Genomic DNA, 12,997 nt, shown 5'->3' on the forward strand with positions numbered 1-12,997 from the left:
TTTATATTATTTTTTTTTGGTTTTAATTTATCCGTTTATAATTTATAATCATTTGATCGTTTAATAAATTATTTAAAAGTAAATTATATTAAAATATTAATTATTTTTTATACTATTATATTTTATTTTTTTATTATTTATAGTTACTCGGTTAATTATTTAATAAAGTTAAATTTTAAAAAAATTACTTTTATCCTTAAAATAATATTATTTTAAAAAAATATATTTATTAACAATATAAATTATTTATATTACGAAACAATATATTTATAAAAATTGTTTTTTTATAACAATTTTTTTAATCAACTTAAATTATGATAGAAATTCTTAAAATTATTTTTAAAATGAATTAACTTTTAAAATAAATAAGTAATTACTTTCTTTAATTTGTGTTTGTAACAACACAAATAATGACAACCTACCATAATCTTATATAATTGCTACTCGTCAAGGATACATAAAAGTATATAAAGCGCTTTATTTATAGTTATCCATAAAGGTAATACTATAACAAAAAAATGAATCAATATACATTCCAAAGATATAGATTGAAAAGGACAATAACTACAAAGTTTGTTTTTTTTATGAAATACTGCACTAAAATTTAAACAGCTACATTACACCACCACCAACTTCTCTGGTCTAAAATCTAATTCCTCGTTTGCTCACACCAAATAAAATTTGGTGATCATAACAAAAAGAGACAATCACACAAGAAATATTTGATCTTAAACAAATTCAGTAAATAATATTTGAGGTTAAAATAAAAATTTTATACAAATTTGAGGCACATACAACGCAGTAGCAGATAAAAAATTTGAAATCTCTTTGGAAGGTACCACCAATGGCTACATAGAGAACAAAAGCACAGAAAATTATAAAAATGATGCATACCAGAGGATTGATGTATTTGAATTATTCATAGCATCACACATGCAATTTAGATCAATCCAGATCAGCAACAACAAAACTTCGTTAAAATCCTGAGATGAGGGGAAAAAGAGAGGTTAAAGATAGAATATATATGATTTTATATAGGAGGCATTATATCACCCAGAAATTGCATATAAAAAAATCGATATCCTTTTACTACTTCATCTGAGCACAAACAATACTGAAACGTTGTTTTATTATTCAATATATACACCGCGCAAAAGGCTACACAAAATTTTCAAAGACAGAGTGACACATTACGGGGAGAAGTAAACAAAATACTCTTGAATTCATCACAAAACGTCGGTTCCCTCAAGAAATATAGTTCTATTTTTGGAATATGCTTTATGTATTGCCAATCCTCTCCTGTTTCCCTCTTGCATCGCTTTTTCAGATGAGGACATTCGCGTATAGTTAAATGAGACAAGTTGGTGAGGCGTTGAATGCTACTCGGCAGTGACCTCAACTCCTTACAATTCAAAATGGTTAATTCTTCAAGAGCAGTCATGTCTCCCAGCCAGTCCGGCAATGAAGTACACGTCCATTCGATTATATATAAAACTCGTAGGGAGGGGACACGTTGTAAGCCATCTGGTAATGTGCAGCGATAACTGATTGAAACCATCCGCAGGGCAGTTAGTTGACTCATATTGCTTGGTAGAGCCACCAGCTCTGGACAACCACTGATCATCAGACTCTCAAGACGAGCCAAATGTCGCACACCTTCAGACAACGATTTTAATTTCTTACAGAGAAAAATGTTCAAAGTTCGAAGAGAAGTTAGACCTTCCAGCACGTGTTCTGGAAAATACTCCACATCATACCATGCTGCAATGTATAGTTCCTGTAGTGCATCCAACCTCCTGAATTCGTCGGGTAATACCACCACTCCTTTAACGCCAATAATGCTCAAGGTCTTTAGACAAGCCATATTCCCCACAACTTCCATGAAGGAAGCCGCTTCGCCAATCCTAAGTTCCTCAACACAAGGAAGACGTGGGACTTTAAAGTTCAACACACCTTCAATTGTTAATTGGGAAAGACGAGGGAGCATCTCTACTCCTTCATCCCTCAACAACCTCTCCAAATTTGGTAAATTATCCACTCTCAGTTCCTCCAACGATGGAAATGCCTTCTCCTCCACGCCGTCATACGTCTCACCATCTATCCACTTCACATTTTTTATTCCACTCACCTCTAGCCTTTTCAAGTGTGGTAGTTTACCAAGTGGTGGAAGCTCCTCACAGTTGTCACAGTCGGAGAGCTTAACTTTCACCAAGTCTCTCAAAACTAGAGAACTTCTCATCCAACTGGGTAGCTGTCTTCCTTTATATCCATTCATCCCAAAACACTTGAGAGTTGAGGGAGGTTCTAGGGCTTCCAATACTCTCTCCACACTTACATCACTACCTTTTGGATTAGCATTACCATCCCATGACAAGTGCAGGATATGCAAGTCCTTCTTACCAATCAAATTTGCTTGTTCAGCATCCCATTCATTGGGGACGTTCTCAAGGCCTCTGATTATTAACCTGTCTCCCAGATTTAAGCTATGCAACTCTGCTAAGCCACACCCTGGCTTTGAACCCACCACGAAAACGCTTAGTGTTCTTAGATGCCTTAACTTGCTAATTTTGGGAAGCGTCTCTACTCCTGACACACAATCATCCATCACAATATGTCTTAGATCTTGTAATTGTGTCATGTCTTTGGGCAGTCCAAGAAGACGCCTGCAATTTTGCAATTTCAAAATTTGCAATTTCCGCATTTGACAAATTAAGTTATTTAAGTTTGCTTTATAATGACAATTCAAACTCAAATATCTCAAATGTGTTAAATCCTTGAGTGGGGACAACAAAGAAGAGCTTGTGCATAATGCTCGGAGAGAATGGTTTGATGGCACCGGGGCAACATTACCAAGAACAAAAGAAGACCGCAAATCAAGAAAAGTTCGCAGGGATTCAACTTTCTTGAAAGCATGCTTGAATCCTCGAAAAGAAACATTAGAAGAAACATCAGAAGATAACAAGGTTGAATAGTGAACTCTACTTGACAACGGAGTCAACCTTCCTTCCACAAAAGCCGCACATTCTTCACCCATAATAGACTGAGCAAGATCATGAAATAGATCATGCATCTTGAAACTTTTGACCATACCAAACTCATCACACTTTGCTTCCTGAAAAAATGATCTACTGTATAATTTATTCCACACTTTATTTCCAACATCCTCCACTTCTATGTTTCTTTCACTTTCAATAAACCCATTAGCCATCCAGAGATGAATCAATTCTTCCTTGTCTATTTCAAAATCTTTGGGGAAAATTGCACAAAAAGAAAAGCATCTCCGCAATGACAACTCCAAATTAGAATAGCTAAGTTTCAAAGCACGCATAATAGAATTTTCCTCATTTGTCTTAGAACTACTTTCCTTTACATATATCCATTGTCTTACCTCACTTTGATCACGCAAGAGGCTTCCCAGTGTTTTTATGGCAAGCGGCAAACCAATGCAGTTTCTCACGATCTCTTTGCCAATTGCCACGAGCTCTTCCTTTTCTTCTCGGTTTGGTCCAAACGCATGGTATTTGAACAACGACCAACTTTCGTCTCCTGGCAATTCTTTCAAACGGTAAGCAGGATGCGTCTGCATGGTGGAAGCAACTTCCTCGAGTCGACTAGTGACTAAAATGGTAGCTCCTTTTGCTGCCCTTGCGCACTGCAACTTTCCCTTCAACTGCTCCCATTTCTCTGGGTCTTCATTCCACACATCATCAAGAACAAGTAAATACCTCTTCCCATGCAACACGTCTTCAACCTTTTTCCGCATTGCTTCTAAGCTATTGATATTGGGATTTTGTCCGGTGATGCATTCTATGATGGATTGTAGTATTGTCATGGTGTTGAAATCATCAGAAACACAAACCCAAGCTGTCAATTCAAAATGTTTGCATACCCTGTGATCATTGAAAACCTTCTTGGCTAATGTTGTTTTTCCAAGTCCACCCATACCAACTATGGGAAAGATAGAGAGCTCTTCACTGTTACTAGCGTCTTCCAGAAGAAACTTCACAATTTGCTCTCGATCCTGGTCTCTGCCATAAATTACAGGTTCTGTAATGTCAGAGCTAGTTTGGCGCCAATTATCATGGATTGTTTGGACCTCTGTGACACCGGGTTCTAAATTAAACATGCTCCTTTCTTCGTGAATGTCATGAAATCTTCGGGTGATGTCTTTCATTCTCTTGCCAATATTGAAACGAAAGAGAATGTCATTAGGATGGAGACGGGATAGGCATGAAGTATGTGCATCATCAAAATTAACTTTTGTGGAGTGAATTGAACATTGATCTAAGATATCATCCAACACATATGCTGCATCTGTGAGTTTCTGCAGCCAATCTTTGACAGCATGACTTGTGATTTGTTTTCTCTCAGCATCTCTGAGGACAGCACGAATTGCAGTGAGATTGCTGGAAAGCTTTTGAGTCTGTTGGTGAACACCCCAAAACGTTGCAAGTTGGTCTTGGCCAAAAGATTGCAGGTTTTGAATTACAATTCCGAGCAAAGCCTCAGCCATTTACAGAAAAGAGGGTTTTTGGAATGATTATGACTATGGAGAAGGAAGAATCGGGAAGAGTATTTTGTGGTGATCGTAGAAAATTATCAATCTTCATTGACTACGCGTCATTTAGTTGAATTGGCAATTGGTAGCCATGGCAATGAATACAGCGTGTTGTTTTCTTACAAGGAGTGGTCCCCCTTTGCTTTTGTTGACGAGGAGTGTTCATACAAGGAGTCTAAGTCATACCAACCTTATAATTGCGTACCAACTACGCTCTCTCCCTGTCACTGCACTCCACAAACATGTCCTCTCACTTTCTCTTTCATTTGCGCTCAAATTTCAGAGCTTTTTCCACATCCTGTTTATCACTTATTTCGGCAATATTTTATAAAACAAAAATACAGAATTAGTGAAGCTTGTAGTCGACACCATAAATATATTAAAATTAAGGAAAATTGATTTTTCAAATTAATAAATTATAATATTCATGTATTGTGATACAACCAATTTAAAATATCTTCCACTAATGTAATATCTCAAAAATACAGTAATAAACCATATAATAGAAATAATTACATTTAATAATATATCAGTTCAGTCTTACACAAAACAACGTACGCTTATGGCCGAACGACCTTACATAAGATTTTCGTTTAAACCGTACACGATAAGGGAAAACATGACCGAACGGTTTACAAAAGATCCTACCGAACAGTCAGATAAAATTTAAAGAGAGGAGGTGACCGAACGATCACCTCACACTAAAACTACTATCTACTAACCGAACGTTCTACTGTTCAGCTTTGACTTCAACCTCCACCAAGTTTTCTTCTTCCAGCTCCTCTTCCAGCAGTTCATCTCCAACTGCTCACATCCACACGGATGATCATTGCAACGACAAGGACGGACGTACAAAACTAGACAATACAGGAAAATGTAGGGTAAGCTTATGTAATTTAATTCAAAGTATACACAAACATTTCACATATTCAAACACATCAAATACATTTCAACATACGCTTCAAGCAAGGCCTATCACTAGACTGACTGTCCGGACTGTATGAAATCTGTGTAGCTACGACGTTCGTGCACCCGGGTGATGTAGTAACTGGAATACTCTCATCAACTGCCACCCGAGGTTAGTCCTATCTGTCCAAAGTACCCCCTAAGGAATAGGACCTCCTGTCGTTCCCACACATGACCTACTCTCCTCTACGTGAGGACGAGTACTCACAGAACATCAGGATGAATCGACAGCTTAGCATTACCACAGTCATACTTCACAACTTTCAAATGTTCAATCATGAGTCGTTCCTCCCCTGAACGCTCGTTCATATTCCACAACAGATTATCCATCTCATATACTCTCCATCTCTTATTATCCATCATTTTGATTATCTTTAACACCAATTCGCTTAACAGCAAAAACCGAACGTTCAGTCCCCACTCAAAACGAGGACGAACACTAGGAACGAGACTGAGAAATCTCCCGTTCCATAATAGAATAAGACCGAAAGGATTACTTTTAGATTTAAGAATAAAACGAGTACAGTTATATAATATAGGACAAACGTTAATTACAACATGAATCAGTTAAATGAACTGACTCTCGAGATCTCAAACCAACACTCAAAGAATATCAAGTACGAAAGCTTTAAGCCGAAGAAAATGAATGTAGACAAGTCAAGACGTTAAAGAACCATACTTAGAATAATTCATGTACATAAACCCAATGTCAGTCAATGACCGAACACAGTGAAAGGGAATTCTACTGAAGTTGGACGGACGTTCTGTCATCATGATTGATTAATTATAAAAGAGTAAAAGTGCTTGGTATAAGACCGAGCACCACTCATTTCGAGAGCTTGGTGTGAGACCGAGAGATACTAAAGTTTATAATAGAAAGGTTTATACTTGAGATGTTGTCGGAATTGTGTTTAAGAATAACTACTATATAAAAATACATATATTTACTAGGTTTAAGTTTATCACTGAATACTCAGATGCAACTACGCTTGGCCAAACGCTCAAGCACAGTACTATCATATGAATTCCCCTATGATAGTGTACGTTCGTCCCCAACTAGAATTCTTTCCAAATGAAAGAATTCAATTTCAAACAGACTTAATAGAAACACCGAACGGTCAAGGACCGTTCAATGACGAACGTACACTATCATAGGGGAATTCATATTCAGATCTCATTTATATTCAACTCGTTTCTCCATACATAATTTCATAACTTTATAAAATTCATATCATACTAAGAAGTCATATATATTTCACATCAACAACCATATCAGTAGTCATACTTTATACATACATTCAACCACTCAGCAACATACATTCATTATCAACGAACGTGCAATAACATACAATTAAATTAGATAAGCTTCCCTTACCTTAGAGCGTGAACGTACGTCCTGCAGACAGAAACTCAACTCGCCGAACTACGATCCTTTCTACCCTCGACGCTCAACGGCTCTTCGAACCAAAATAAAACACAGACCAAACTCGTTCAGAATGAAACTAAGGACCCATGCAACCAGAACTTGTTTGCATGTTTACAAGAACGAACTGTTAAAGACCAGAAAACATACCCGTTCAGAATTTGAAACCAATCGGATCAAACTAAAGCTTGGGACGCCGGGAGTGTTCCTACGGTGCCTGAACGGTAATCGGAAAAGAGAAAGGGGTGAGTTTCGGTAGAGAGAAGGGGAAGTTTCTAGAGAGAAGGAGGAGAATTTGAAAGATCAGGATTTTTGGAGAAGATGAGTGCATGCAGAGAGCGTGACACGGTTTTCCGAAAAGTCAGTTTTGTTTAAAACGAACGTCCGCTCGTCTGCTGACACCTGCATTCCATTATTTGATTTTCGAATCCTCATTGATTAACACCTGGTATCCGCACAGAGGGGTTTTGGGTGCGTTTTAATGAGTCTGACAAGAGGGATTTTGGTGCGTTTTTCCGAGACCTGACAACTAACATATTCATAATAATGATAATTTTGACGTACTCAATATATTATTGATTTATGTTTTGATTATTCAATAACTTTTCTTTTAATTTATTTATTTAATAAAGATATATTCTTTTAGGTTTTTTCTTTCATATTTATGACTCTTGTCTACATGCTTACTAGATTGACTGTTGTTATGTTTCACCATTGGAATGTTAATGAATTACTTGTATTAAGTTTCTTTCTTTATTCTATCAGCATAAAACATGATAATATGAATGGAAAAAATATATTAACAAATATTGAGAGATCAAAAGAAAAAATTGAAAGTATTTTAAGAATTGTATTAACCCGAAATGAGTGACTTCAAGTTCTGAGTGATGTTTCAAGATTAGTGGTTCGTATAGAAGTAAGGCTTGACCTTGGACTGAGGTGGAAGACTTCAAGTACCGAAGGAAGAAGAACAACATAAAGTTAATTTAGTAAGAAAAGGTAAGGCAAGAGAATTAAGAGAATAATGTATAAGGAATGGAGAAGAAATGTCTTGAAATAGATAACAAGGATGTCTACAATATAAGTTTGTTGAAGTGATTATCGAGATAATTAGAGAATTTGGGTTGGTTGAGATGTTCACATATGTGAAGTTGCAGTTCGTGTTTTATTATTCAATATATACACCGCGCAAAAGGCTACACAAAATTTTCAAAGACAGAGTGACACATTACGGGGAGAAGTAAACAAAATACTCTTGATTTCATCACAAAACGTCGGTTCCCTCAAGAAATATAGTTCTATTTTTGGAATATGCTTTATGTATTGCCAATCCTCTCCTGTTTCCCTCTTGCATCGCTTTTTCAGATGAGGACATTCGCGTATAGTTAAATGAGACAAGTTGGTGAGGCGTTGAATGCTACTCGGCAGTGACCTCAACTCCTCACAATACAAAATGCTTAATTGTTCAAGAGAAGTCATGTCTCCCAGCCAGTCCGGTAATGAAGTACATTTGCAACATGATATATCCAAACTTCCTAGGGAAGGGACACCTTGTAAGCCATCTGGTAATGTGGAGTATCCCTGAATTGAGACATTCCGAAGGGCAGTTAGTTGGTTCATATTGCTTGGTAGAGCCACCAGCTCTGAACAATTACCGATCGTCAAACTCTCAAGACAAGCCAAATGTCGCACTCCTTCAGACAACGATTTTAGTTTCTTACAGTAATTAATGGACAAAGTTCGAAGAGATGTTAGACCTTCCAGCACGTGTTCTGGAAAATACTCCACATCTTGCCAATATTCAATACGTAGTTCTTGTAGTGCATCCAACCCACTGAGTTGGTCGGGTAATACGACAACTCCTTTAATGCAATAAATGCCCAAGGTCTTTAGAGAAGGAAGATTACCCAGAACCCCTTCCATGAAGGAAGCCACTTCGTCAATGCTCATAGCAACAAGTTTCTCAACAGAAGAAAGACGTGGAAATTTAAGGTTGGAGTCGCAAAAAATTCTTACTTCAGAAAGTCGAGGGAGCATCTCTACTCCTCCCTCCCTCAACATTCTCTCCAAGTTTGGTAAATTGCTCATGGTCAGTTTCTCCAACGATGGAAATGCCTTCTCCTCCACGCCATCATACGTATCACCATCTATCCACTTCACATTTTTCATTCCACTCACCTCTAGCCTTTTCAAGTGTGGTAGTTTACCAAGTGGTGGAAGCTCTTCACAGTTGTCACAGTCCAAGAGCTCAACTTCCACCAAGTCTCTCAAAACTACAGAACTTTTCATCCAATTGGATAATTGTCTTCCCTGATATCCTCTCATCCCAAAACTCTTCAGAGCTGAGGGTGGTTCCAGGGCTTCGAGTACTCTCTCCACACTAACATTACTACCTTCTGAATTAGCACTACTACCCCATGACAAGTGTAGGCGATTCAACTCTTTCTTGCTCATTAAATTTGCTTGTTTAACATCCCATTCATTGGGGACGTTTTCAAGGCCTCTGATACTTAGCGTTCCTCCCAACTTTAAGCTGTGCAACTCTGCTAACCCACACCCTGGTTTCAAACCCACAACAAAAGTGTTCAGGGTTCTTAGATGCCTTAGCTTGCCAATATTCGGAGGCGTCTCTTGTATTAAATGACAACAATTAATCACAATATGCCTCAGATCCTGTAATCGTGTCAAGTCCTTAGGCAACCCATGAAGTTCTTGACAATGAAACAGTTTCAGTATTTGCAATTTCGGCAACTGACAAATTGAGCTATTTAAGCTTTCTTCCGAACAACTACAAAATCTCAAACTCAAGTATCTCAAAAGTGTTAAATCCTTGAGTGGGGACAACAATGAAGAGCTTGTTTGCAATGCTCGGAGACAATGATTTGATGGCACCGGGCCAATACCACCAATATCAAGAAAAGTCTGCAGGGATTCAACCTTCTTCAAATCAGTCGTCAATCTTTGCTTGAAAGCAGTCATATCATCAGACACACCAGAATTGAACAAGCTTGAATAGTGAACTCTAGTTGGCAATGGAGTCAATCTTCCTTTCACAATAACCACACATTCCTCACCCATAATAGACTGGGCAAGATCATGAAATAGATCATGGATCTTGAAAGTTGTGATCATACCAAATTCATCATACTTAGCTTCTTGAAAAAATGATCTACTGTATAATTTTTTCCACACTTTATTTCCAACATCCTCCACTTCTACATTTCCTTCACATTTAATAAATCCATTAGCCATCCAGAGATGAATAAGTTCTTCCTTGTCTATTTCAAAATCTTTGGGGAAAATTGCACAAAAAGAAAAGCATCTCCGCAAGGACAACTCCAAATTAAAATAGCTTAACTTCAAAGCACGCATGATAGAATTTTCCTCACCTGTCGCAGAACTACTTTCCTCCCGTATATCCCAAATCTCACTTTCCTTTACATTCTGCCATTGTTTTACGTCACTTTCATCACGTAGAAGGCTTCCCAATGTTTTGATTGCAAGCGGCGAACCAACGCATTTTGTCACTATCTCTTTGCCAATTGACACGAGTTCTTCCATTTCTTCTCTGTTTGGTATAAACGCATGGTGTTTGAATAACGACCAACTATCATCTCCTGACAATTCTTTCAAATGGTAAGCAGGATGCGTCTGCATGGTGGAAGCAACTTCCTTGAGTCGAGTGGTGACCAAAATGAAAGCTCCTTTTGCTGCCCTTGCGCATTGCAACTTTCCCTTCAACTGCTTCCATTTCTCTTGGTCCTCATTCCACACATCATCAAGAACAAGTAAATACCTTGAGCCATGCAACACTTCTTCAACCTTTTTCCGCATTGCTTCTAAGCTATTAAGATTGGGATTTTGTCCAGTGATGCATTCTATGATGGATTGTAGTATTATCTCAGTGTTGAAATTATCAGAAACACAAACCCATATTGTCAAGTCAAAATGTTTGCATACCCTGTTATCATTGAAGACCTGCTTGGCAAGTGTTGTTTTGCCAAGTCCACCCATGCCAACTATGGGAAAGATAGAGATCTCTTCACTGTTACTAGCGTCTTCCAGAAGAAACTTCACAATTTGCTCTCGATCTTGGTCTCTGCCATAAACTACAGGTTCTGTAATGTCAGAGCTAGTTTGGCGCCAATTGTCATGGATTGTTTGGACCTCTGTGACACCAGGTTCTAAATTAAACATGCTCCTTTCTTCGTGAATGTCATGAAATCTTTGGTTGATGTCTTTCATCCTCTTGCCAATATTGAAACGAAAGAGAATGTCCTTAGCATTGAGACGGGATAGGCATGAAGTATGTCCATCATCAAAATTCACTTTTGTGGAGTGAATTGAACATTGATCTAAGATATCATCCAACACATATGCTGCATCTGTGAGTTTCTGCAGCCAATCTTTGACAGCATGACTTGTGATTTGTTTCCTCTCAGCATCTCTGAGGACAGCACGAATTGCAGTGAGATTGCTGGAAAGCTTTTGAGTATGTTGGTGAACACCCCAAAACGTTGCAAGTTGGTCTTGGCCAAAAGATTGCAAGTTTTGAATTACAATTCCGAGCAAAGCCTCAGCCATTTACAGAAAGGAGGGTTTTCGGAATGATTATGACTGTGGAGAAGGAAGTATAGACAAGAGTGTTTTGTGGTGATATTAGAAAATTATCAATCTTCATTTATTTGAATTGGCAATTGGTGGCCATGGCAATAAATTTAGCGTGTTGTTTTCTCACAAGGAGTGGCCCCACTTTGCTTTTGTTGACGAAGAGTGTTCAAACAAGGAGTCAAGTCAAAACATCCTTATAATTGCGTACCAACTTCGCTCTCTTCCCGTCATTGCACTCCACAAACATGTCCACTCACTTTCTCCTTCATTTGCGCTCAAATTTCACAGCTTTTTAATTTAATTATTTAATAAAGATATATTCTTTTAGGTTTTTTCTTTCATATTTATGACTCTTGTCTACGTGTTTATTAGATTGACTGTTGTTATGTTACACCGTTGGAATGTTAATTAATTACTTGTATTAAGTTTCTTTCTTTATTCTATCAGCATAAAACATGATCATATGAATGGGAAAAAACATATTAACAAATATTGAGAGATCAAAAGAAAAAATTGAAAGTATTTTAAGAATTGTATTAACCGAAATGAGCGACTTAATTAATTGACATATTTTAACCGGAAAGAGTAGAAGTTTTAGAATATTAAGGAGGAATATAATAGTTAGCTTTGCAATTATTTTCTTGTATTATGTAACACCTCTTAGTAATGCAGTTTTTGACTAACCCCACCAAATCAGTATGTGGAAGTAACAACAATCTTTTCCATATTGCACATGGTTTCCGTAGTTGCAATCCAATTTGAAATCCTTGCCTGTTATATAAAAAATTGTCTATTTAAAAAGTTATTTTATTATTTCATTTATTTGTTTTGTTTTTAATATTCTGAATTACCGCAAAAATAAGAATAACTAATTTAATACATGATATACACTGCTAAACATTGTTTTAAAAATTAATTAATTTTCAAAATAAATAAATAATTACTTTTAATGTGTCCTCAGATTTTTTTGTTGCACATTTTTCTCTTTCTGCAAGTTTAAAAGACAAAAGGATATGTCTTAATTGGTTGTTAATCTTACAAGTCCTTTAAATATTTTTTGCTCCATCCTTTATATATATATATATATATGTTTTGCAACATCTCATTTTAATAGTGTAAAACTATTAAAAAAAACGTACATACATAATAATTACAAGGAATATGAGAGAAATGTAAAATATTATACCCTTGAAGAGTAAAAGTTATCTATCAAGTTGTTTCTCTCTCAACCAACCGCTAAATCAACTGAAAAGTTATCTATTAAGGTGATCATTACAAAAGAAAAAATAATACATGGATAGACAAAACACATAAGCTAGGGTAAGCTAGACATACAACACATTTCATAATATACTTAAATATTTTAAACATTCCACAAGTGATACCTATAACAACAATTTAACCAACCAAACACTTTATACATGATCATACTTTAACTG

The 12,997-nt window shown here is 36.7% G+C and overlaps 2 protein-coding genes across 2 annotated transcripts; both read right to left on the minus strand.

Moving 5' to 3' along the window:
- Nucleotides 1-1,065: 1,065 nt before the first annotated feature.
- LOC108334612 (putative disease resistance protein RGA1) lies at nucleotides 1,066-4,786 on the minus strand. The gene has a single exon (XM_017570490.2). It carries the CDS (start codon nucleotides 4,511-4,513, stop codon nucleotides 1,172-1,174), a length of 3,342 nt encoding a protein of 1,113 aa, XP_017425979.2. The 5' UTR covers nucleotides 4,514-4,786; the 3' UTR covers nucleotides 1,066-1,171.
- A 3,203-nt stretch (nucleotides 4,787-7,989) lies between these two features.
- LOC108334567 (putative disease resistance protein RGA3) lies at nucleotides 7,990-11,615 on the minus strand. The gene has a single exon (XM_017570424.2). The coding sequence runs from the start codon at nucleotides 11,529-11,531 to the stop codon at nucleotides 8,157-8,159; it is 3,375 nt and encodes a 1,124-aa protein (XP_017425913.2). The 5' UTR covers nucleotides 11,532-11,615; the 3' UTR covers nucleotides 7,990-8,156.
- Nucleotides 11,616-12,997: the final 1,382 nt, after the last annotated feature.

The sequence above is a fragment of the Vigna angularis genome, chromosome 10 (genome assembly GCF_016808095.1).
Source record: "Vigna angularis cultivar LongXiaoDou No.4 chromosome 10, ASM1680809v1, whole genome shotgun sequence".
NCBI classification, from domain to species: domain Eukaryota; kingdom Viridiplantae; phylum Streptophyta; class Magnoliopsida; order Fabales; family Fabaceae; genus Vigna; species Vigna angularis.